This window comes from Doryrhamphus excisus, chromosome 17 (assembly GCF_030265055.1).
Source record: "Doryrhamphus excisus isolate RoL2022-K1 chromosome 17, RoL_Dexc_1.0, whole genome shotgun sequence".
Classification (NCBI taxonomy): Eukaryota; Metazoa; Chordata; class Actinopteri; order Syngnathiformes; family Syngnathidae; genus Doryrhamphus; species Doryrhamphus excisus.
This window is the reverse complement of record NC_080482.1, coordinates 6,489,433-6,517,264: the sequence shown is the minus strand read 5'-3', so window position 1 is coordinate 6,517,264 and position 27,832 is coordinate 6,489,433. Positions and strand designations below refer to the sequence as shown.

Here is a 27,832-nt window from a genome sequence, read left to right as displayed (position 1 = left end):
AATAATAACAACATAACATATAAACAGATGAGTCACGGTGTAGATATTCACGTTTGTATCTCACAGCAATGATGGTGCATTCAAGGACCGCTGAGCCAAGTGTGAAGTCTCAACAGTTCCCCTAAAACGACCTATTTTCAGAGCGAAAAACAATAAAACATAAAAAAATTATATCTGAATTTGCATGCTGCCTCATGTATCTACCCCCCCCCCCCAAAAAAAAGTGTATAAAGCTGCAAAGTTCCAAAAAACTTTGAGTTGCGCCGTGTGTGCCGTCACCAGAGACAGCAGTTCTAGCACATGCGTTGATCTTAGCTCAAGGTTCAAATTGAAAACAAGTTTATTGAAGTTAATTAATTTGTGCTGCATCCAATTAAGCACACAGCAACATTTGAATTAGGCAGATTTGCCCTCAGAGACAGGCTTCGCCGCCATTCGCACCCCCACAACAAATTAGCTTGACCTCGCAAAATTAGAGAACACTAAAACGTTAAACAGTGGAGAGGCGGCTGACTTTAATACGTACATTGTATTTATAGTGATATTTGTTTTTGAAATGGTGGTATTTTTTCAATCCATCAACATACACACATTTTGCCTCTTTACTCTCCTGTCCAGGTAAATTGTGTTTTTCAATAAAAAGTGTTGATTGCTTTTTAATATCACCGCCTCCGGCATACATTTAGCAGGTGTATTGCCCTTTTACTTGAAATTGAATTTCTTCCATGATGTGATTTTTAATCCGGGCATCCACAGGCTACAAATTTCTATTCCCTCAGTTTGTCAGCGGTAATTGTGTTTGTCAGGAGACAACATACCAGATTGCTTTGCTACAAACCATGCAATGTTTTTTTTCAGCATTCTCGTCACTCTGATTCATACGATTCATGCATACTAACATTCAAAATGAAACACTTAGGATTTGGGCTAATTGAAAGTAATCAATATTTATTAGCATTATGTATTTATGATGACTATGTTAAGCGGTTTTTTCTTAGCACGCAGTAATCTTGTTTCTTTGTCATTAATCCGTTACAATTGAAACACACAAAAACAGGATCATTTTTTTTCCCATAAGAAATAATATCAATGAATCTGTTCCGGACACCTAAGAATATTAACAGAAACACGTAGTTATAGTATAGTTTTACAAGCAGAAAACTATATATACTATATCTATATTATTTTTCTCACCTTCTTTGTTCAAGTTCTGGAACTTTCACACATGTTTTTCAAAACATTGATTCTTCTAACACTCAGAAATTCGCAATACGGTTGAACGTCTCACCATCTTACGACATGGTACTCAAAAACACAAAGTAATGACACGGATACAAATTTGTTCATTGTTCTATGTACTTTATATAAACAAATAAACACACTTAATAATTGTTTGGTCATATGATGACCGTGTGGGTTTATGACAACCGAGATGTATTCTGGTTGAAAACTGAATCCTAGGCGGCACGGTGGACGAGTGGTTAGCACGCAGACCTCACAGCTAGGACACCAGGGTTCAATTCCACCCTCGGCCATCTCTGTGTGGAGTTTGCATGTTCTCCCCGTGCATGCGTGGGTTTTCTCCGGGTACTCTGGTTTCCTCCCACATTCCAAAAACATGCTAGGTTAATTAGCGACTCCAAATTGTCCATAGGTATGAGTGTGAGTGTGAATGGTTGTTTGTCTATATGTGCCCTGTGATTGGCTGGCGACCAGTCCAGGGTGTACCCTGCCTCTTGCCCGAAAGACAGCTGGGATAGGCTCCAGCACCCCCCGCGACCCTCGTGAGGAAAAGCGGTAGAAAATGAATGAATGAATGAATTATTATGTACTGTAATAGTAGTAAGCCTTTAATTGCCTTGTTTCTAACATCAGGTCCATTGTTGTACTTATTCAGTATATTTTGGTATAAAATGTATAATAGATTCTGTTTATTGTTTGGTTACATTAGTATTTGCAGATTCACTTCATTACCATACAGTGAAGAGACAAACTAGTATTTATGAATAGAATACTGCATGTTACTTTCCACGCTCCTGGTCAGAACTTCCAAACTTCTTAATCCCAAACTCCACATAGAAGAGGTCAGAACTGAGATCTGAAGTCGCATACAAAAAAATCAACCCTTTTGGTTTTTGTTGTCTCTGAGGCAGACATAGTAACCTTATGCACGACTCGGAAAATAATAACTCTATTTTTATATTTTTAATATGTAGATGGTGGTGGAGGTGCTAAAGTTAAAAGGTCAGATTGGTGGATTTTTACTTTTACAAGTTTTAATGAGGTTGAAACATTCAGAAAGGAAGATTTTGTGGCAAAGATGAGATATTTTGATATTAATGTTGGATATAGATATACATTTGGTATTTAATTGCACTTTGTGACGACTATAAATGTTGTTTTGTACATGTAGTATTACGCATATGGCATTGAGACACTATAATATTGACTTTTGGTAAGTGGTAGAAAAAACTTTTTTTAAGCAAATTCGATACGTGACTGTGTGAAAAAATTAGGACACCCTCCAAGTCATTCAGGGATAAATCCCAGACGCACACACTGAACTCTGAGCTGGCTCACGACCCTGAGAGAGAGATTGTGTGAGACCACTGTGACTCACTGTTTGCGTGACTGTTTTGTTTGCTTGTGTACACACACACACACACACACACACACATCTGAGTCTGTGTATAGGTGCATTTGTATCTGTTTGTGTTGTTGTTACAGCGTGTTAATTTGACTTTGCAGTCAGATGACAGTGCCACTGTACAATATGACGCTCAAATGTGCCAAGTGTGGAGTTATCTCGTCGGCTGACGTATCCACCACAGCTACCAGTAACGCCATGTTAGTCCGCTAATTATTTATCTTCAACTCTTCTTATCCTCTATCTTCTCCTGAACCTCACACCTCTCTTGTCCTCCCCCCCCCCCCCCACCCCTCTCTTCACTTAATTGGTCCCACATTTATTCATCCTACTGTCATTTTTTCCCCCTTCCCTGATTTCCTTAGCAGGGATGTTTGCTTCAATGTGAGGTTACAAAACCGTGTTAGCGCTCTTGTTTGTGCACTGTGGATGGATATTTTATGTTATTTTTTACAGCATGATGTTACATGGTTTTATTGTGTTGGTGTTCAGGAACATCAACAAAATGTTTGCATACACTCATCATGGATGTCATATACATTTTGGGCCCTTAAGGATCTACTATTTTTTACTTTTTTCATTCTTTTTCTAGGGTGGAGGTTAGATAATCAATGTTTTTTTGGATTTTCTCCAATTTACACTGGGTCAAATGTATACATACTGGCATAATTCCATTTTATAGCTTCACTGGCTGGTGCGGCCATACGTGTCTAATTTTTGTTGGCACTTTTCCTAAAAGTTGTTGTGTTCTTAGGCGTTTGTTGTTCTTAGTGTATGTTGCCAAAAAAACTGTAATAAAAACTTTGTTGAAGAATAACTAATGAAATCAATATTAAAGAACAAAAAACAATTTGTCACTACCCTTTAATTTATCTTTGCATTAAAAAAGAAAAGAAGAAAAACAGTTAAACGTTAAGTTTAAGCATCGTTTATACTGAAGATGACTAAATGCAAAACCAAATATTAAATATATATATAAAGTATTAAAATATACAGTCAACCCTCGGTTTTAGTATGTCCCAGATTAGGTATGATTGGGTTTTGGACACAAATTTTTTTAAAATCACAGACTTAAAACACGTAAATTATGTGGTGCTTTTGAACGTAATTTATACTCATAATGCTCATAATTAATAATTAAGCATAATGAATTAGCATTTTATTCAAATATTCTACCATTAAAGAGATCGCAGGAAATGTGATTAAAATTTTGATTGCATTTTGAGCTGTTTATACATACAAAAAAATGTATTTTCATTCTTCATTAATCATAATTAATTATCAAACTGTGATTAATCTGATTAAAAAAATTTAATCATTTGACAGCTCTAATTATTGGGTGTCTGGAACAGATTGAGAGGATTAACATTATTTCCTATGGGAAAAATGTATGTACGTTTTGGTTTTCTAACTACTTAATAAGGAAAGCCAAGGTACTACTGTATTAGTACTTCATAAATTGTATCTTAACCAACATTGGCCTACAGTATGTTGCAATTAAAAAACTTCACATCCAATTTTCCACTATCTTAAATCTTTTTCTAACATTTTAACAAGGTGCTGAAGTTTGGATGTTGGAATACGGACGTCAAAAAGTGATTTTTACTTGCCCCGACTGTCTGGCCTCACATCTCTCTGTATGAAAGAGCCTCCCTTATCGTTTGCTGTCTGCTCTGTTGTCCACAAATTGCAGCCATTCTCTGTGTGTGTTTTGCAGAAAAATCAATCGTCAACTCATCGTTGGTGTTCCAACATATTGCACATAGTTTACCACCGCTTTCATGGAGAACATTGGGGAACTGTTGAGCACAGGCTTTAGCGGTTATTTTTTTTTGTTGCTAAATGACAAGACGTTCTCACAAAATGTATTTCATTGATTAGGCAGTTGACTATCACGACGAAACAAACACATAAATTAATTAATCACAAATTTCTTTATGTCTCCAATAAAACAAAAATAGTATTAAAGTTTATGTACATAGGATTAAAAAAACAAAATACAAACCTAATATAAATCATGACTTAATAGTGCCTTCCAAGCATCTAAATATTGGAAATTTAGCTTTTTTTGTGCTTTTTGAAATCATGACAGTGTGAATACCTGACAGAAAATGACATTATTTTTAAAGGTTTAAAGCTTAGAAGCTCTATGTAGAACCTCCTTAAGATCCATTAGTACAAAATGTACTTTTTTTGCAATTTTTCAACTAGTCTTAAAATGTCTATGTACATTTTGACCCTGTGTAAATTATTCATGCAATTCAGAAACTATTTTTAACGTTACAATTAATGGGAAGTGATCTGTTTTTGCAAGCATCTGTCCATCCTCTGCACCAAGCACCGAGTACGGCTTCTAACATAAACTCACCATGTTATAATTCTAATTCATAATCAGAATAACCATTATTAGAAAACTTTTTCAATTGTGTTAGACAAGCGAGCATACCGTTCTTTGTTAGTTTAGTGTCTGAAGCATCGGAGATTGTTTACAGGCTCAAAGAGGAACGAAGGAACTGTCTTTCGAGACCCGGCAGTCTTATTGTTTTTTTGCTTTAAAAGGAAGGCTCTTTAATGTGAGGAATCGGGAGACGTCTTTTTGCATGCTGTTAACGACGCCCTTCAGGGTGCTGCGCAAAGTGGTTCAAACAAGGGACGTGTGTAGTTTGTCATGCGGTGTTTAAGACAAAGACACCTCACAGGTTGCAGCGGCACTAAATAGTGCACCATTAAATACACAGATGTCAGCATCGACAGTGAAGAGGCACCTCTATATCCTCAAATTTGTCCATAACACCTTAGTCCAGTCTTCCTATGTTCGATATCTGTGCCCTTTTATCCATCTCAGTTATTCCCTTTGATTGACCAACCCGAGGTTTGTTTTTTTCCTGGTTATTCTGCCATGTGTTCCCGGATCCTGAATGTGCCTCTTCACTGTTGATGCATCAGGATATTTCGATTCATGCTTGGTCCCTGTCAGCGTATGTTGTGAGGTTGACAATACAGGTTGAGAGTGTCATTTTTTTATTCAATGGCCGCTGAGTCTTCAGTGTTAAACACAACCCAAGTCCTTGCAAGACGGAATGCTTTTTCACAGACTACCTTTGAAACTGGCACATTCATAGGTTTGGACTTTGACCCTCAGACTCTGTGTTGCGAGTAAAAGCAGCAAGTTTGCAATAAAAGGTACTGGTTCGACTCAAAGTCAACCCCGGATTGAAAAAAAACCCCAAACAAAATGCAATATTCCTGACTTTTCATTCGATCATGCTAGTCCACTTGCAAATAGAATTGGATATCTCAACAGGAAATGCATCCATATGAACAGTCGACAACTTTTGAATTTGAATGCATGTGTATTTGATGGAGGGATTTATTATATTTGATCCCTGAGCAAAACATGACTTAGTACTTGCCAGAGAGACCCTTGTTGGCAAGTAGGATTCGACACTTCATGGCCCCCGTAAAGGTGATAAAGTCTTTATAGCAGAGAAACATCCCCAAAGCAGAATGCTTGTATATTTTTTTATGTTATATATATTTTTATATCTGACACTATGGGTCCTAGTCTAAAAAATACATTTATTGATGAACGGTTCAGTGACATAATGAAACAGGTATGGATGTCAATTTAAAAAACACAGAAATAGTCTCTTCCATTCAAACCTTTTCATCAGTATGGGGCAAAAAAAACAGAGATCTGATAAGGGACTATAAGAGAGGGACTGGTTGTTAATGTCAAGGGAGTTGGGAGCACCGGCACCATTGTAACACATGGTAACACATATCATTTTAATGGATTAAAGGTACAGGCTATTCTGGGATTTTCCTGTGAACACTTGGACTCATACAAGAGTCATACGTGACATCAAAATTGAGCTTCAACTTGAGAAATTCTGAATAGGAGCCAACAAAGCAATTGCGATTGGAGATGGGAAAACCTTCTGCAGTGGGGCTGTTTCTCTGCTAAGGGTGCAGGACGACTTCACCGCATCAAGTGGTGATGAACAGGGCGACGTACAGAGTCAGGCAAAATGAGCTGAGACATTTGTAGGTTAAATAAAAGGCAAATAAAGTAAAGTAACAAAAGCGTGGGGCGGCACGGCGGTCTAGTGGTTAGTGCGCAGACCTCACAGCTAGGAGACCAGGGTTCAATTCCACCCTCGGCCATCTCTGTGTGGAGTTTGCATGTTCTCCCCGTGCATGCGTGGGTTTTCTCCGGGTACTCCGGTTTCCTCCCACATGAACATGCTAGGTTAATTAGCGACTCCAAATTGTTCATAGGTATGAATGTGAGTGTGAATGGTTGTTTGTCTATATGTGCCCTGTGATTGACTGGCAACCGGTCCAGGGTGTACCCCGCCTCTCTCGCCCAAAGACAGCTGGTATAGGCTCCAGCACCCCCTGCGACCCTCGTGAGGAAAAAGCGGTAGAAAATGAATGAATGAATGAATGAACAAAAGCATGTCTTTAGTTTCGAAAAGTACATATTCTGTTTTAAAAATTAAATCAGTTCCAGCAGTGCAAGGTCGGGTGGTGGATTTTCGTTTCAAAGTTGGTAACCCATAACAAGATGGTGTTTCGAGTTGGTACTGGATCATGTCGACCAAGATTGAAGTGCAAACGGAACGCTTGTTGTGTCGCAGTTACAGATTTGTTTGTTTTGATAAACATTTCCAAAATTAAAGTCCAATTTATGGCAGCAACTGAAAAAGAAACGAAAACCAAAGGCATTATAAAGAAACAAAGCAAAATAGCACTATATGTACGTTTCGAAAATGATACATTTTTTTGTTTACTTTACTTTATTTGCCTTTTATTTAACCTTCAAATGTGTCAGATCATTTTGCTTCACCCTGTACCATGGAATTGTTGGCAATGTTGCATAACAAAACATAAAATAGTTGCTTAAAAAGTAGGACATTAAAGATCCTTGAGTTACCTTTTTGGATCTTCATATCATATCTTTAAAAAAGGAAGTAAACTGACAAAATCATCAGAGGATCAAATCAAACTTAACTAATAATTCACTGTAAAATAACATAATTTTGGTTTGTTTAAACGTGACTATGTAAAAATCTAAAAGTCTTTTACGATAACATTTTTATGAATACTACTACCCTGTGTTGATACTCAACAAAATGTTACATTACTGCTCTGTCCTGCCTGTCTTATGTTTGTCTTTGCATTCTGTACCAGCGTCATAACTCATGTTTTTCCTTTGACTCAACCTTACTCCTCCTCCTCTACCTTATAGAACTAGAATTTAAATGGTTTGACCCATGTCAAACATGCATGCATGGGATATATGTCCATACATATATACTGTATATACACAGTACATACAGTTGCAGTCAGAAGTTAACATACATTCATGAATGTCATATTCATTCTGGGCTTTATTTGATGCATTTTTTTTTTCAGGGTAGAATAATTAGATAACATGTTTTTTTTTTTTGCATCATACGAAATGTACAATGTTGTATCATGTTTTTAAACTTTATTTAACAACAGAACATGAAGTTATTCATGCAGCAGTACTACGATTACGTGTAAATTTGCACTGAAGTACACATCATTGTACATTTAATATATCATTAAGCATTATAAAGTGCAACCATGTTTTATCTGGTTGCTTTTCCAGGCTTCCAAAATGTGCACGACAGCCAGTGAATGTGTTTTTTTTTTTTTTTTTTTTTTAGCTCCACTTGTATAAATGGATATTTTTTAACACTGGAGATGGGGATATATGTGTGAAAAACGGTGTGTCCAATATTAGCGTGCTTTTATTTGGGATCATTGTCCTGCTGGAGCACAACATTTTGCCTCAAGTTTTAGCCATCTGACGTGTTGATGTGAAAAAAAAATTGAAAAAAATTATTGGACATGGACCTCCGTCATTGTTCCATGTATTTTGGGAGCGTGACAGCTGGTTGAAACTTTGGAATTTGACCACAAAAAAATTTATCCAGACCACATTTGGATTATGCAAATGAGTTTGTAGCTTTGTAAATTTCAGTAGGACTTATTTAGCTTGGCTTTGTCAATTAAGGACTGTTAAGCACCACTACTTCAACGATTTAGGTGAATCTATCAATGTACAATTATTACACCTTGTAATTTACATTAAAAAAACTAAAAAAATTAATTATACCTGTTGCACCGAGTTCTCGTTTCTAAAAGTCACAATACACTGTAGCACATTGCATAATGAATCATTCCACCCTTGAATTAGAATGATTAAAAATGTGACATTCAAGCCCATATGATGAGTGTATGGAAACTTCTGGCCGCAACTATAAAGATGAGAATAATGAATGTATGATTTGTTGTGAGACATTTTTGCGCAGTGCCTAATAATTCGCAGATAAGATGTAGCATTATTGCTTTTTATGATTTTCAAATTTGTAATGTTTTCTTAGATAACTACGCTGTATATTTAAATAGCATAGCATAGTCAACAGGAAGTAGGCTCGGTTTTTGTATCGTGTTGCTAACAATGTATTGCGTATTGCCATCATCTTTGACTGCTGGCCTACTCCCGTCTTGCAGGGCTTCACTGTGGAGCTCCTGCGTGGTTTTGCCCCTTCTGGCTCTCACGTGGATGTCAGCCGTCCTCGCCATCACTGACCGGCGCTCCGCACTATTCCAGATTCTTTTTGCCGTCTTTGACTCACTGGAAGGCTTTGTCATTGTCATGGTGCACTGCATCCTGCGACGAGAGGTACCTTTACATGTAAAGCACGCCGCCGCACATGTTCATGTTCATATTCATGTTCCTGCCGCATAGCGCCATTATATAGTCAGCCCTCAGAGGATTATTTTTAAAGGTTTTTGGACTCATTCCCCCCCACCATATTCTAGCTCCTAAATGTCTCATTAGCATTTACGAGCCAAGGGCAGCCAGTCAGGTGCGCCAGTCGTCCTCTCTTAAATTTTTAGTTTTTACGTCGATCCCCCTTTTTTTTTTTTTTTACACGTTAGAATATCCTGAAGCGAGAAACTCAAACCCAGTTACTCTTGACATTGTGTTATCAGGGTGTAAATGAGCTGTTTGCCTAGCAGCGTGCACCGTTATCATTACGTTGGAAAACAGCATTTGGAATATTTCACAGGTAGAAAGACTCCATATGAATAAAACAGGGAATATTATTAAATAAATTGATTTTGTTATTCATTAAATTGGATTTATTGATGAAGTGTTGCGGCACGGCGGTCTAGTGGTTAGCGCACAGACCTCACAGCTAGGAGACCAGGGTTCAATTCCCACCCTCGGCCATCTCTGTGTGGAGTTTGCATGTTCTCCCCGTGCATGCGTGGGTTTTCTCCGGGTACTCCGGTTTCCTCCCACATTCCAAAAACATGCTAGGTTAATTGGCCACTCCAAATTGTCCATAGGTATGAATGTGAGTGTGAATGGTTGTTTGTCTATATGTGCCCTGGGATTGGCTGGCGACCAGTCCAGGGTGTACCCCGCCTCTCGCCCGAAGACAGCTGGGATAGGCTCCAGCACCCCCGCGACCCTCGTGAGGAAAAAGCGGTAGAAAATGAATGAATGAATGAATGATGAAGTGTTGTTCCATGAGCTCTACTGTCTCAAACAGGTTCAGGAGGCGGTAAAGTGTCGAGTGGTGGATCGTCAGGAAGACGGTAACGGGGATTCAGGTGGATCTTTCCAGAATGGCCATGCTCAGCTTGTGGTATGGATAGAAATGTTATATCTATTTTCTATGTTTTCGGTTTTAATTTGTTCCAAAAAACAAATATCCACCCTCGGCCATCTCTGTGTGGAGTTTGCATGTTCCATGCGACATTTAGAATGATTTTTGCATTGTTTTCTGCATGAAAAACGAATTATTCTTAATAGTATATTAATAGGGCTGCATGGAGGACAAGTGGTTAGCGTGCAGGCCTCACAGCTAGGAGACCCGAGTTCAATTCTACCCTTGCCCATCTCTGTGTGGAGTTTGCTCCTGGTACTCTGGTTTCCTCCCACATTCCAAAAACATGCTAGGTTAATTGGCGACTCCAAATTGTCCATAGGTATGAATGTGAGTGTGAATGGTTGTTTGTCTATATGTGCCCTGTGATTGGCTGGCGACCAGTCCAGGGTGTACCCCGCCTCTCGCCCGAAGACAGCTGGGATAGGCTCCAGCATTCCCCTCGACCCTCGTGAGGAAAAGCGGAAGAAAATGAATGAATGAATGAAAACCAAATACAGACCTGATCAAAATCTTAAGACCAGTTAAAAAAATGTATAGAATATGCATTTTGAACATTAATGAGGTTTTAAGTCAGACAAAAAACATTTGGAATATTTGGAAATAAACTTGTTAAACTTGTTTTTCACCTGATCAAAAGTTTAAGGCCAAAATATGCACAAAATTCTAATTTTCTGTCAGGCATTCACACGGTCATGCTCTCCTCATGGCTAAAGCTAAGATGCTTTCTCTTCTTGAACGTAGTCGGAACGTGGAGCTGCATAAGCAAGGCCTCTCTCAACATGCCATTGCTGCTGAGGTTGGACGTAGTAAGACAGTTATTCCACATTTTTGGAAAGATCCTGAGCATTACGGAACAAAAAAAGTCAAGTGGTAGAACCGATTGGATGTCTATCAAGACACAGGGCGGTCCTTGACCCAAATGAAGGTCCTTATTGGTGATGAATATAACCATATAATAACCATCAGACATCATCTGCGGGTAAAGGGGGTTCAAAAATATAACACAAATTCAAATGCCACAAAACTGCCAGTTTAGTATCAAACATGGGATATTGAAAGGTGGAAAAACTGTAATCTTGACGGTCCAGATGGCTTCCAACATTAGCGTCATGACAAGGAGATCCCACCTGATATAGGGCGGGTCCGTTATGATAACAGCTGGATTTTTGGACAGGACAACGGAAAATTATATCAATCTTTTGGACCATCCCGCATGTTCTCCTGATTTTAAATCCCATAGAGAAGATATGGGAAAGGAAGTTTACAAAAACGGCCATCAGTTCCAGACAGTTGATGTCTTTTGTGATGCCATCTTGGAGCAATGTTTGCCTCCTGGAAACACTCGTATCAATTATGCTCAAACCAATTTTACCAGTAATTAACAAGAATGGTTTAACAAGCTACTCATTACTGAGGTTTTTTTTTTTTTTTTACTTGTCTTGAACGGCCCTTTCTTGCTTTTGCATATTGTATACTTAAAACCTCATTAAGATCCGAATGTGCAAAAATTCTAGCTATTTTTCAACTGGTCTTAAGATTTTGATAAGAAAACCAAAGTGATGATTTGTTTTCCTTAGGAAATAATTTTCAACCGCCCAAAAATATCATCCATTCATGCATGCCAGTTACTTTTGTTTCCCTGCTGCATTGTGACTATTAATAGAAATAGACCTTTAAACGAATTTGGGTCGTGCTCTCTACATACCGGATGATGCAAAATAAATATAAATGACGAAAAAATTGAATTTAAGGCTGCTGTGGACATGGACTGAATTCAATAGTATTTTAATTCAAGCAATGAACCTAAGTCCACTAAGTTCTTCTAACTTGTAATTGCTTGATTGTGATGTTATCACAATATAAAAAATTTAAAAAAAATAGAAAAATATAAAAAAAATATATTATATTTATAAAAAATATTTTTATATATTTATAAAAAATTGCAATATCATATCACCAGTTATTCTGCATCCCTGTCTAATATCAATTGTTCATGTTTTGAACAAATGAAATGTATTCATTGACATTTTCTCTTCGCAGACTGACTTTGAGAAAGATGTTGATATGGCTTGCAGATCAGGTAAGATGACTTATTTTGGGAGTGTTTGTCATTTTGCATTCAAAACCTGACTGGAACAGACAATGCATGTTTATTCTCAGTCTGCGCTACATTCATGGGGCAGACTGCCTTGGGGTTTTTGACCTGACTAGAGACATACAAGAGTTACGTAACAAAAGTCAGCATGCACTGATACACAGAACGGATGCGTCTCGTCTGAGTCTCGTCTCCCATGAAGTCCCTACAAAGTGTCACATCAAATAATCTTGGCATAAACAGAAACAGTATAAATGAACGTTTTATGGATTTCGAGTCATTCGGACAAGCGCTAACATCAATACAGCTGAGGTTCGAGAACACTATCAAAACACATTTGTTATGTCTCACTGCGGCATTATAGTTGTCTGATATACCAGTAAACAATATAAGACGCACGACACTATTGGATAATTGCCTCTGCATTCAATTGTTATTGATTTTAGCAATACAAGTTTGGGGCTGCAAAATTGATGGCAAGCATGCTATAGAATAGAAAGTGGGCATACATTACCCTCTTGTGTTTTTACAACATAAATCATACAAATGAATCAGGTAAATAAAAAATATGGAATACCATACAATTCCTAAGGTGGTTATTCACATATACGGTTGTTTCTCTTCACTTAGTGGCTCGAACATTGTGCCCTCTATATCTAGCATAAATGAGGTTGGTAATTTTTATGTATTTTCGCCTTAAATTGAGCATTTTCAAGCATAAAAATGATGAAACAGAAATACACATTAAGGAATTTAAAGATGTTTAAAGAACTGTAGTCTACACTGGCCACTAGATATCACTAGTAACACTCAGATTTGCTCACTGTCAATAAAAAATATTGCAGGTTTGAATTAATCCACAACAGGCATAATAATAATAGTCATCATCATAATTGTAATAATATTGTTGTGGCCATACTAGCAAGAAGTCTTATTTATGTCTTATGTATTATATCCACTATATTGGGTAATACTGAAAATTGTATGTAGAAGGTCATAAACTGGTATTCTATGCTCTAGCTATGAGAATATTCCATTTATAAATAATTTGGGATGTCCGATTAATATTGGTACAGATAATTATCAGTATAAAAATGCGATATTGGTTGATATAAATCCCGATCATAAAAAACAATTTAAAAAAAATGCTGTATACATCACATATATGTGCATTCCACCATATGTCATGTTAGATTTATAGGTTATCACATGGTGCCAGTATGATACTGACACTTGGGGGGACATGATACCTGGCCTGATACCAGACAAACCATGCGATGATCTTATTATCACATACAGTAAACCTCGGATATATCGGAAATTCGCTCACAATGGACAGATAAAAAAGAACAGATTTTTCTGTAATGCATTTCCAATAAAAATTCATTGCATATATCGGATTTTTTATAACGGATTTCGCCTATTTCGGACAAAATCTCCAGTCCCGTTCCAATGCATTTCCATTAAATTTCCCTCGCATATATCGGATGGCCGCATCGTTATGCTAATCTTGTTGATGTCACTGGCTATTGTCTTTCTCCTGGCTCCAGATTTAGGACAAATATAAAAGTGAGTGACGTCAATAATACTAGCACAGCAGTGAATGAGATCTTAACCTCACTATTGGAAATAACGTAGGCCTGACGGGCGTAACAGGGCCTAGCTTAATTAACAATTTGTTATTCTCAGAGTCCAATAAAGTTAAATTCTCATTACCTTACGTCTCTTTTCATTGCCCAGTCCAGGTACATTGGAAACATAGTCAAGGAAGTGCCTTTTTATAACGGATAAAATCCGATTTACGCATATACCGGATATAAATCCGATATATGCGTAAAACGGACATTTTCCGGTATACGCATATAACGGATTTCGCTTATATCGGACAAAACCAGTGGGAACAATTGAATTCGATATATCCGAGGTTTACTGTACTACGTATTTATTTGTTTCCAGAAAATGTTCAGTTTATTACATGTATTATATCTAAACAGTGTAAACTGTGTGTTCACGCTCGTGCGCTGTTCTCTGATTGGTTGTTTCACGGGCACGATACCAGAGCAGCGTGCTCTGAGTGGACAGCTACGGGGGTTGATACTGGACATGGTTAAACTCTATATTTTATCAGTATCACTGCCCTGGGTTTTGACACAGTATCATTTCGGCCTTTTGTCTTATCATTCATGGGCGGTTTCTAGGGTACATGGCCAATTAATACTGTAGTATCGACTGATATCAATATCGGAAATTGAGAGTTCGACAATATCGGCATATTGATTTTCGTCAAAAAAGCCAATATCGGACATCCCTATAAATAAATGAATCCCACTTCACAGAAATTAATTAATCGAGCACCAGTTAAAGGTACCACGATAAAGGGATTACAGTATGAGGTATGTCCTAAAGGACTGTTGATGTTGCAATGTCCACTGGGAGTTCTTGTCTCAGGACCAGATGATCAAGAATACACATCTGTAAAGACATCCTGCAACATTTGCTTTGTTTTGTTTGCTATAACAAAAAAATGCACCCACTCACAGTCCCCTCAACATCTGACGGTTCAGATCTCCCAGCTCACTCGACAAAGACATCATTAAAAGCTCAAAACGAAGATGTGTATACTGTATATAAACGTCCATTTCCACTCATCTTTAGGTACTGTGAAGCCCTCATCCGTCCACGGAGAGGAAAAAACTTCTTCTGGAGCTCTCACCCTTCAGAAGGGATCAAACTTCAACACCATGCCAGCCAGTATGGCCAAAGTCCACCTCCAGAATATGGCGGACTACACCAGCCACACACTGACTCTACGCAGGGAGAAAGGTACCACCAAAGGAATCAGCACTGAGTTGCCAGGTGCCAAATCCATTTACATTTGTGACAGCGAGCTCTTTAAGCAGCTGGATGGAGATGTTCCTCGAGGGAACGGAGAGGGAAGCAGCTATGAGGGCAGTGGCAAATCCCCGGGGTTAGTTCTTTTACCGACCAACAACACGGGCACCCTAAAGCCGGCCAAGGGCAAAGACGATCAAGCCACTAAGTATAACATCAGTGTTGAGCAGCTGCCTCAGACGCGGCTCATCCACCTGGCTAACCCCGTCGGTGGCGAGCCGGTGCCCGGCTTTGGACTGAAGAGCCTGCCCGCTGACCAGGTCAGTGTGTCATGCTCAGAGAGAGACTCACCTGCGCACAACCTCCAAAACGTGCCAAGAGACTCGCAGGCGGCCAGCAGCCAATGTGATGGGGCAGAATCCGGAAACTCTGTTGTGATGACCAAGAGCGAGACCGTTTCGACACTATCGATGAGCTCCCTGGAGGTGAGTACGATTCTTTTTATGATCCTGTCTCAGCAACACACGCTCGTTTTCATATTTCATTTGTAAAAAAAAATATATAGCATCATGAGCATTCTTTCACATTTCTGGACAATTTAGAGCAGGGCAAACTTTTTGACTCCCGGGCCGCATTGATTTAACAAAACGGGGGGTGGGGGGGGGGGGCAGACTATATATTTTACGCGTAACAGTCCACCTGGTATTATTGTATCTGTAAAAGTGTCATGCAATCTGCTATTATTATTTATTATTTTATATTTATATTTAAATATTTTATATTTAAATATTTTTATTTAAATATTTTATATTTAAATATTTTATATTTAAATATTTTATATTTAAATATTTTATATTTAAATATTTTAAAATTTATTATTATTATTATTATTATTATTATTATTATTATTATTATTATTATTATTATTATTATTATTATTATTATTATTATTATTATTATTATTATTATTATTATTATCATTATCATTATGCTTGTGTCCCTTTTTTCAGGAGCACTTTGTAAACAACAGACCACATCAAATAACAAAATTGATAAAACCATCAAAAGGTTGGCTCAAGCCATGATGCCAGTTCGTATGTTGAGTTTAAATGAAATACTTTGGAAAGAACGGACGGACCGTATTCAAACACTTGGCGGACCGGATGTGGCCCCCGGGCCGTAGTTTGCCCACCCCTGATTTAGAGTCTTCAAATAGACTATAATGCATTTTTTTAGGATGTGGGAGAAGGTCAGAGTACCCCTAGAACAGGGGCCCCGGGGACCGGTACCGGTCTGTGACGCATTTGGGACCATCTCGTCTGAAACGAAACAAGCTCAGGCCTCCCACTGATTCAGCAGGAAATTTATATTTTCCCTGCACTTAACATTTGCTTTTATTCCCTTCGTGTTATTTTATATTTGCTATATTTTTATGCCACACATTGCCGGTCCGTGAAAAAAAAGACCCAAATCACACCGGTCCATGGTGCAAAAAAGGTTGGGGACCCCTGGCCTAGAAAACCAATGGACGCATGGGGAGAACATGTAAAACCACATAGAGGTAGATTATATATATACGTATATAACTAACTGTAGACTATATATAACTATATAAACTGTATATATTCATAAACCTATAGTGCTGTTATTTTAGATAGATAGGTAGATAGGTAGATAGATAGACTTTCTTTATTGTCATTGCACAATAACACAGCAGTGAAATTGCCAACGAAATGTCATTGCCTGGCTCCCGTATAATAAATCAATCAATCAATCAATCAATCTTGAGGGTTGTTAGTGTCCGTAATTTGTTATTATTATGTTATTATTAAGATACAGTAAACCTCGGATATATCGGATTCAATTGTTCCCACTGGTTTTGTCCGATATAAGCGAAATCCGTTATATGCGTATACTGGAAAATGTCCGTTTTACGCATATATCGGATTTATATCCGGTATATGCGTAAATCGGATTTTATCCGTTATAAAAAGGCACTTCCTTGACTATGTTTCCAATGTACCTGGACGCGCAGGCAACGCTGCAAACGCTGCAAATGACGTCGTATAGCGGCCTGTCACGATTCGGCGAATCGGAGCGCCACGATGCGGCCATCCGATATATGCGAGGGAAATTTAATGGAAATGCATTGGAACGGGACTGGAGATTTTGTCCGAAATAGGCGAAATCCGTTATAAAAAATCGGATATATGCAATGAATTTTTATTGGAAATGCATTACAGAAAAATTGGTTCTTTTTTATCTGTCCGTTGTGAGCGAATTTCCGATATATCCGAGTCCGATATATCCGAGGTTTACTGTACATAAAAAGGATGGATGGATGGATGGATCTTTATTGTCATTGCACAACAACACAGCAGTGAAATTGCCAACGAAATGTCATTGCCTGGCTCCCGTATAATCCATCCATCCATCCATCCATCCATGCAATACTTGAATACGTATTTTTATGTACTATCTTAACAATAACATAATAATAACAAATTACAGACACTAACAACCCTCAAAAAGCCCTATTCAGATCAGCAGATTTTTTTTTTTTTGGGGGGGGGGGGTCTTGTGTGACTACTCCCCCTGGCCCCTCTACTGCAGTAGCACTTAGAAGTGATGTGAGGGAGAGCAGTAAAGAGCAGCTTAGCGCATCTCGCTCCTTCAACGTTACAGCCAGAAAACTACAACCTGGGGGGCGGGGGGTGGGGGGGGGGATCTTCCTAATGAAGATATGCAAAGAATGGCTAATAAATGTGATCTGTGGCTGGTAGGTACGTGCTGCAATGATGTGTGACATCTGTGCGAGAAAAGAAACGGAGGCTCAGCAGGAACGCAGCGAGAACTCGGTGATATCACAATACTTGACTTGGTTGTGTAACCAGAAATGACTTGGTTGTGTAATTTGACACCGAGTGATCGGTCAGGGACTCCAAGGACCCAAATATGTGTATAAAAGCAATTAAAAAGTCAGTTTTCCATAATGTCCCCTTTAATTACCATCTAGACGTAGAATGCCACTCAATAGAGAGATGTTGGCAGACCTCTGCCAAAGTCAAACAGTTAAAAAAAATGGAGTGTATTGATGTTTCTTTGTCCATCTGTGAGTTAGTTAGCGGGCTACTTGCTTTTACATGGAGGATAACAGATGGGCGTGCTATTATGATTCAGGGGGATGGACAATCCCATTGGCTTGTAACACTTTCCTGTGCCTTTATCTCAATCCACACCATAATTGGAGTCATTTGCCCTTGATTTGCCCACCCCCCCTAAACAAGGTTCTGCGGAAAATTTTGTCATCTGTCTTACTGTTGACTTTTTTTTTTAACTGTGTCAAAATTACTAGGGTGAAAAAACGAATGGTGGCCCAAAATTTTTGCACTTCAACGCAAATATACCAGACAAATGCTAACGTCTCCTAAATCGTACAGTTTAGAGGAACTGTAAGCAATTACGGTTTAAAAGAACTTACTGTCACACAAATTGTCAATTTGCATTTATGTTGTTGTTACGATGCATTCAATGATAAAGCTAAACTTGGCCAAATCGCTATTAAAATCTAACCAATGCGTGTGTTCTGCGGTGTTTACTTTACATACTCAAATCCACAACCGTCTTTACCTTCAGTTTGTTGACTTTTTTTTAACTGTGTTAAAATTACTGGGGTGAAAAAACGAAAGGTGGTCCCAAAATTTTTGCACTTCAACGCAAATATATCTGACGAATGCTAACGTCTCTTAGATCGTACAGTTTAGAGGAACTGTAAGCAATTTCATGTTGTTGTGTCAAAATTACTGGGGTGAAAAAATGAATGGTGGCACAAAATTTTTGCACTTCAACGCAAATATACCAGACGAATGCTAACGTCTCTTCGCTATCGTAATTTTTGGAGGAACTGTAAGCAATTAGCAGACAACAAATCTAACCAATGCGTGTGTTCTGCGGTGTTTACTTTACATACTCAAATCCACAACCGCCTTTACCTTCAGTTTGTTGACTTTTTTTTTTAACTGTGTCAAAATTACTGGGGTGAAAAAACGAAAGGTGGTCCCAAAATTTTTGCACTTCAACGCAAATATATCTGACGAATGCTCACGTCTCTTAAATCGTACAGTTTAGAGGAACTGTAAGCAATTACGGCTTAAAAGAACACAGCGTCACACAAATTGTCAATTTGCATTTATGTTGTTGTTATGATGCATTCAATGACAAAGCTAAACTTGGCCAAATCGCTATTGTTAGTGGACAACAAATCTAACCAATGCCCGTATTCTGCGGTGTTTACTTTACATACTCAAATCCACAACCTTCAGTTTGTTGACTTTTTTTTTAACTGTGTCAAAATTACTGGGGCGAAAAAACGAAAGGTGGTCCCAAATTTTTGCACTTCAACGCAAATATACCAGAGGAATGCTAATGTCTCGTAAATCGTAATTTTTAGAGGAACTGTAAGCAATTAGCACACAACAAATCTAACCAATGCGTGTGTTCTGCGGTGTTTACTTTACATACTCAAATCCACAACCGTCTTTACCTTCAGTTTGTTGACTTTTTTTTAACTGTGTCAAAATTACTGGGGTGAAAAAACGAATGTTTTTTTTGCATTTTTTGCAATTGAAAAAACGAAAGGTGGTCCCAAAATTTTTGCACTTCAACGCAAATATACCAGACGAATGCTAACGTCTCTTAAATCGTACAGTTTTTAGAGGAACTGTAAGCAATTTCATGTTGTTGTTACGATGCATTCAATGATAATGTGAGAAGTTGAACTTGGCCAAATCGCTATTGTTAGCAGACAACAAATCTAACCAATGCGCGTGTTCTGCGGGGTTTACGTTACATACTCAAATCCACAACTGCCTTTACTTTCAGTTTCCTAAACTACAGTAGAATCCTGAATTCTAGGTGTTCATACGTATGTCCCAATTATATAATCGAGTCCTATGGTTGTCACTGGATTCTTGCTGTTAACATTGCCATTGTTTATATAGTGGTGTCACTGTCGTGTTAAATTTGGTGAAATGACACAAAATGGAGGACATATTCATGACAAGGTTGCCAAATATGCATTTATGTTTTTCATTGTGGTTAATCATTCCTTTTTGCCTCATCACATATCAGCTTTTAGCCATTTCATGCATGCTCAGGTGTTTTTTGCATCACTGATGATTTAAAGTAAATGTTGTTTTTATTTCACGGGCAAACACAACGACATCTAAAGTCGAAGAGAGGATTTTCATTGCACAGGAAAACACTGAACATTGAAAAGGTTAGCGTTTAGTCCCAGTTTCTAGTACGGACCGCAGTGGCAGGATGAGGCGACAGCGATCAGCACGCAGCGGCCGAGACATCTGCCTGCTGGTGTCTTTTCACTTCAGGGCAAAAGCACACTTCCATAATGGCGTGCGAGGCAGCAGCTGCCACAGCAACTGAGCAGCCTGAAGGTCAGCTTTTTCCCCTCTCGATTCGGTGACAGCTGACTTAAAGGTCATTTGGTCACAATGCGTTAACAGCAAAATTTTGCCAACGGGGTCGGAATGACCAGCAACAAACCTTGTCTTCCTTCTTTTGGTGACTCACTCGCTTGCCTCTGAGACGCACAAACACTTTTTTTGACGCTTGACTAGAAGAAAAATGTATTTAAGATTGAGCGTTTGTCTGCTCGCGAGGCATATCTTTAATCTGTCTGTATCATCTCCCCCTTCCCACCCCCCAGAGGCGAAAATCACGCTATGCAGAGCTTGACTTTGAGGTAATTTTAGTCTCTTTGATTCATACAGACCTTAGTACTGCTACGATTATTACACTTATGTATTAATCACTAGCCACGTTTACATGAGTTTTTCTCTTTCCGAATGACCTTTCCCAAAACAATGGTATCCATGGAAAGGAATATTCCAATCGCGTGTCTACATGCGCCGCTATAATCAATCAGAATAGTCAATGGGGCATGCCCAGTAAAGCATAAACACCAACATCACGTGATACCGACTTGTTGAAACTTGTTGAAACTTGTCTGTATTGACAATTTTTCGTTCGTCCGGTCTTGAAATTTACTTTGAATCAAAAACAAACTTTCCGCAGCAGTCCAGTGCCGATTGCTCGACTCCATTTTTTTTTTTAAATCGAAGAACGTCCGTTACACCCGCAAACGTAATAACTGCCCACAAACGTAATACAAATCTGCAGCTTTGAATGTAATAATCCCGTAATACAAATAATTATATTACAATATAATTATAATTCTATTCTATTATTCTATAGTATTACAAATACAAATAATTCTAAAAATTATCACATATGTGGGAAAGTGAAAATCTGTAAATGTAATAACTTCCCACAAATGTAATATGAGACAAAATAATGATTTTTCTTTTCTTTTTTTTTCTTTTCTTCTTTTAATATGGGAGAAGGTGTAGATGTCATTTTGAGGATTCTAACAAGAAATTTTTATTTCTTTTTTTGTGGAAAAAATATTATTCAAAGAGTATCATTTGAATACATTAAAGGAAAATCTTTAATTATAAAATTATAATTTATTTTAAATAAAAAAAAGTTAACATAATTATGATAATTGCGATTGTTTTAATAAAATTATTATTATTATTATATTATTTATTTTGATTATTTCTTCCCCATATACACACAAAATCACACATACAATAATATACTGTAACTAAAACACACATGTACGTCCACAAACAAAATGTAACAATTTTCCAAACAAATTTTATTACGTTTGTGGGAAATTTATTACATTTGCGGGATTATTACATTCAAAGCTGCAGATTTGTATTACGTTTGTGGGCAGTTATTACGTTTGCGGGTGTAACAACGTCTCGAACTGCGTGTTACGTCATATCTCAGCATTCGCTGAAAGAACGCACCCGGGAACAGGAAAAAAATAAAGTTCAATCTTGCTAATATTTTATAATTAATCTCGGCACATGTTTTATATAGATATATATTTTGTTTTTTAATACAACTGGACTTGTGAATGGCGTATAGAAGGGTTTAGATTCTGTTCCACAGATGGCGCTAATGCACACGAAAGCTGCTTGCCAACCGCCAATAAACTTTCCGATTGAGCGGGTACAAGATACCTCAATCGGATTGGGGAAAGGAATATTCCACCCCTGTGAATCCGATTATACGTTCATTCGGATTGGCACTTTTCTTTCGGAATGAGGTGTATACAAAGGTTACATTCTTTCCATTGGAGTTGGAATATTTGGGTCCATGTATACGTGGCTAGTGTTTGATTGGGACTTCAGTGTTGAGAATTAGGACAAAATTCATAGTAGTCTGTGCTGTTTCCCTTGCGTAATACACAATGTTCCTGTGTTAGAAGATAATGCACACCCGGAAACGCCACCAGGACATGTTTCAGGACCTGAACAGGAAGATTCACAGTGCAGACAAGGATAGAGATTCTCCACCTGTTGATGCCAATGCTACCAAAAGATGGAGTGTGTCCTCTGCCAGCAGCGACAAGACCAACATAAGTGTAAAGAGTTTAACTTTATTCTGTTCTGCCCCTTCCCACACACACCCCCCTTTTCCTCCTATCTAATGTTGTGTTCCTTTCACCTAACACGAGCCTAAATCCAAAACCTGTTTCTGTGTATGAAAACCCAATTAGTTTAGCATTTTCCACATTTTGGGTATACAATTTTATGGTAAGGGATTAGGAAAAGTCCTTTTCTTTTCAACCCTGATCGTCCATGAAAGTATGCTTGGATGGAATTCAGTGTTTTCCTGGTGAGAGGGTAAAAAGAGTAAAGTTTATTGAAGACCTGCTCCATAGTTCCTGTGTCCTAATACTTTTGTCCACATAGTGTTTTTTTTTTTGTTGGAGAGGCAAATGCATGCTTTGTTTTTTTTTCATTGGCATGCAATCAACCCATTCATGCTGCACTCTTTGCATGCAAACAATAAAAGCACACATGATGGACCTGCAGACTTGATGATGAATAGCAAAGCAGCTGCCACAATTCATACACCGCCTGGCCCCACAAAAAGGTCACCACCTGGATTTCATTAAGCAAACGGGTACTGCATGTGTGATTGTGTTTCAGCTTGGAACTATTTATTTAACCTGAACTGATGCAATGACTAATATGAATTTAATATGATGTGTGAAATTCTAAACTTTATAGCTGGGTAGGTAGTTTTTTTTTCAGTAGTGTTGGTTGCTGCTTATCATTATTTTGCTGCATAGAACTCAGTGATTCCTCCTGAGGCGTCATAGTAGGTTAGAAGTACTGAAGGATGACGTCTTACGCCCTGTTTTTCTCAGAACTAGGTTTTTAACCGACCGGTTTTACATTTTAAATCATAAAAATAATCACATAACATTTGTTTATTGCATCAAGGCTTTTTGACTTTGTCAGGAAACTCTTATATCAACAAAATAAAACCAAAAAAAATCATTCAAGTTCTAATATTCATAAAAGAATATTTATAAAAGAATATAAATATGCCAGGATATGCTAAGATATGCTAACACAATGGTTATTCTGCTACACAAAAAATAAACATAAACAGAAAAGGTGTCCAGTGTTTATGTAACATAAACATTTTTTTTCATTTATAAGTCGCTCTGGAGTATAAGTCGCACAAGGCCAAAAATGCATAATTAATTAGAAAAAAATTATTTTTACTACATTTTTTAAATGGTCTGGTTGAATGATATGCATTCATTTTTCCAGCTTTCTCTTTCAGTTCTTACAATCATTTTAACTTCCTTTTTCATTTCAGATTCTGTTTTCGTGCTGTAAAAAAAAAAAGATGTGTGTGTGACAAATGAGCCCCGGGTTGCTATTGGGAGATTAAGTTCTGTTCATGCTTATGCAACCATAGAAATTGCAACCCCCCCCCTTCATAACTGCCCTTTAGAATTTTGTTGTTAAGCATAAGCAACTGTTACCCTGCTTAACAGATCAGGAAAGAAATGTATGATTACAGTGGACACTGTAGGGCATCTGAGAGCGGTGCTACACCCAAGGCCCATTTTGATACATACTAGATCTAGAAGTTTTTTTTAATGAGTTGGTGTCATGTACAGTTTTGATGTGAAACAACACGCAACCGAACCAAGAGTTCTTTTTTTTTTATTATTTCTAATACTGTATTGTGAAGTAGGTTCTTACTGTTCTCCGTCTACAGTGTGCCTATGCTTCAAATAATTGGAATTCACGTCATTCCATAAGGGAATCAGACAAAGCGGGAAACTCCTTATAAAATACAGTCGACCCATTGAAGCAATTTTTAGCCAATGGATCGGCTGTCTTATGCAATTGCAACTTGGTCTCATCATATTGATGGAGTATAAGTTGCACAAAGCCAAAAATGCATAATTAGTTAGAAAAAAAAACATACATAAGTCGCACTGGAGTATAAGTCACACAAGGCCAAAAATGCATAATTAGGTAGAAAAAAAACATACATAAGTCGCACTGGAGTATTAGTCGCATTTTTTGCAGGTAATTTATTTTACAAACTACTTGACCAAAACAGACATTACATCATTTTGCAAGGCAAGTTCTAATATTAATAAAAGAATATAGATATAGTAGGATATGCTAAGATATGCTAACACAATGGTTTTCAGCGACACAAAAAATAAACATAAACAGAAAAGGTGTCCAGTGTTTATGGAACATAAACATTTTTTTCATTTATAAGTTGCTCTGGAGTATAAGTCGCACAAAGCCAAAACTGCATAATTAATTAGAAAAAAACATACATAAGTTGCACTGGAATATAAGTCGCACAAGGCCAAAAATGCATAATTAATTAGGAAAAAAAAACATACATAAGTCGCACTGGAGTATAAGTCACATTTTTTGCGGGGAATTTATTTTACAAACTACTTGACCAAATCAGACATTACTTGATTTTGCAAGGCAAGTTCTAATATTAATAAAAGAATATAGATATGCTAGGATATGCTAAGATATGCTAACACAATGGTTATTCAGCTACACAAAAAATAAACATAAACAGAAAAGTTGTTTATGTAACATAACATAACGTAACACATAACAGTTTTTTCATTTATAAGTCGCTCTGGTGTATAAGTTGCAGGAACAGCTAACCGGAAAATACGGTATATTTTTTTTGGGGGGGGGGGTTCAGGCTTAGGAATTTTTTTTGTTTTTAAGCCCTGTGTAAAGCGCATGTTCTTCGTGTAGGGAGGGGCATCCCTGTCAATATTAATGTTAGCTATATCATAGTTTCGGCACAGAAGAACGCATAAGTTGTTATAATAGTGAATAATTGTCGGCCATTTTTGTTTACCTTGTAATATAAACACAAAGGTTTGAACACACAGACTTTTAACTGCTATAGTAATTACACATTAGACGATTTAAACATACTTATTTTGACAAGCAAACGCTTTCTCTTCCTATGATCAGGATAAGCAGCACACCCCAAGTAAGAGGGTGTGGGAAGGCATCAAAAAGACCCACTCCCCCCCATCCTGGGTCAGGAAGGACCTGGCCACGGCAGCGGCTCCCTCCCCTTTGGAAATGCAGGCGGTGGAGTGGGAGAAGACAAGTGCAACCATCCCTTTAGTGGGCCAGGAGATCATGGACCTGCAGACGGAGGTGTGATAAATCATATTTCACTTTGGCTTTTGGACAAACGAGCAACAGCAACACGCCACATGTACTGGATGGAGGGCACTGAAAATACGAGGAAAAGTGGGAAGTGGAACTGGCATCATGATGTCTATTTGTACGTCATTTTCATATCACGTTCCGATGGTCTTTTTATCAGATATGAACTTATCTCCCTCTGAATATGGACATGCATACCAAACTGTGTCAGATTGTGTGTGTGGGGGGGGGGATTCAGCGACTCCTTGTGTATCATACATGAAGGTAAAATGACCTGTTGTCTAGTATGTATGTAATGGTTGTAATGTAATTAGTCATGTATCCCTTTTTTTTTTTTTTTTTTCATTTTTGGATCAAAGTGTTACTTCATCTCCGTTGCATTCGCTTTTTTCTTCCAAACTGATGTTTTACATGGATCAAGTTTTTCCGTTTCCGTAATGGAATGAAATCTCAACAAGAAGTTTTGAAGAGGCAGACTGCCAAGAATCCACCGCTGTGCCCCTTAATGCAATCCCCTCCCCCTTCACGCCTCCTCTACTACTACATCCTTTTGGCTCCTGTACTTTATCCACCCCGGCAAGACAAGTGAAAGGGGGAAATAGGATAAAAAAAAAAAAAAAACATGAGCCAAAATGGCACATAACTATCTAATTGGGTCTCAACCTCGGTGCCACCCACAGAAACGACTTTGCTGCTGCATCCAGACAGCCGTCAGCACATCCGACTTCATGCTATTTCTTCATTTGTTGACATTTTACACTTCATGAACAAGCTAATAAGGAATGTGAGTGCGGGTAATGGAAGATGTGTACGTGAATGGATCTATAAATATATATCTATAATGTCATGATGATACATACAAGGAAGAGTTGACTTAAAAGAACAATGGGTTTTGCAAAGAAAGCACAATGATGTACAGCATTGTAATTATTTCACAGAGTTCTACAGATCGGATTTTAGCCTTTCAATGTCTTTCATAATGTGCTTGGGGAATAGTTGTCATCATTGATACAATATCAATATCATCATTGATATACAAATATGAACAGAAATCTACCCTTGTCTTTTTTTCAGGATACCGGACTACATGTGTGTTCTGTATCACAATCGTAATCGTGCGTGTTTTTATATCACCGCCATTTACTCTTTTTGGAAGCTTTACCTTTAAGACGCTTTCCCCTTGCCCCCGCCCACCCCCCCTCACTCATCTGCCCCAATCACAATCATGTGCCCCCAGCCTGTCATATATACGGCCCCTTCCCCACAAGTCCTTACTTGCCTTTTGATTTGACCTGGGGTTGCCTGTTTTTAATGTACAGTTTTCAGAGCACACAATGAATGTGTCTTATTTCTATTAAAAACATATCTATATACCAAAACAAAAGCAATCATCATGATTTATTGCTGCGGTTATATATAAATACAGGGTATTAATCCTCCTACCGTAAAATGCTTACTGTATTTTGCACTTTTTTCCTGGAGCCCATTTTGATAGATGACTTACAAACTACAAAAAAAAATCATATTTTAAAATATTGACAGTTATAATGGCATGTGGGCGGCACAGCGGTCGAGTGGTTAGCGCACAGACCTCACAGCTAGGAGACAAGGGTTCAATTCCACCCTCGGCCGTCTCTGTGTGGAGTTTGCATGTTCTCCCCGTGCATACGTGGGTTTTCTCCGGGTACTCCGGTTTCCTCCCACATTCCAAAAACATGCTAGGTTAATTAGCGACTCCGAATTGTTCATAGGTATGAATGTGAGTGTGAATGGTTGTTTGTCTATATGTGCCCTGTGATTGGCTGGCCACCAGTCCAGGGTGTACCCCGCCTCTCGCCCGAGGACAGCTGGGATAGGCTCCAGCATACCTGTGACCCGAGCTAGCATGCTGTCACTATTTGCA

At 38.1% G+C, this 27,832-nt stretch overlaps 1 protein-coding gene across 10 annotated transcripts in view; it reads left to right on the top strand.

Annotated features, from left to right (window-relative positions):
• Positions 1-27,341, top strand: part of adgrb1a (adhesion G protein-coupled receptor B1a) — a 119,039-nt gene extending 91,698 nt beyond the window's left edge. For 4 of the 10 annotated variants that reach the window (XM_058052772.1, XM_058052777.1, XM_058052770.1 and 1 more), the window contains 8 exons: positions 2,749-2,847; positions 9,197-9,368; positions 10,249-10,344; positions 12,409-12,448; positions 15,119-15,780; positions 21,021-21,056; positions 22,653-22,811; positions 25,726-27,341. In XM_058052772.1, coding sequence (XP_057908755.1) covers positions 2,749-2,847; positions 9,197-9,368; positions 10,249-10,344; positions 12,409-12,448; positions 15,119-15,780; positions 21,021-21,056; positions 22,653-22,811; positions 25,726-25,923 — 1,462 coding nt within the window. In that variant the 3' untranslated portion in view covers positions 25,924-27,341. Of the gene's footprint in view, positions 1-2,748; positions 2,848-9,196; positions 9,369-10,248; positions 10,345-12,408; positions 12,449-15,118; positions 15,781-21,020; positions 21,057-22,652; positions 22,812-25,725 lie in introns of those variants that run through there. The other 6 variants (XM_058052774.1, XM_058052775.1, XM_058052773.1 and 3 more) reach the window with 5 other exon arrangements.
• The last annotated feature ends 491 nt before the right edge of the window (positions 27,342-27,832 follow it).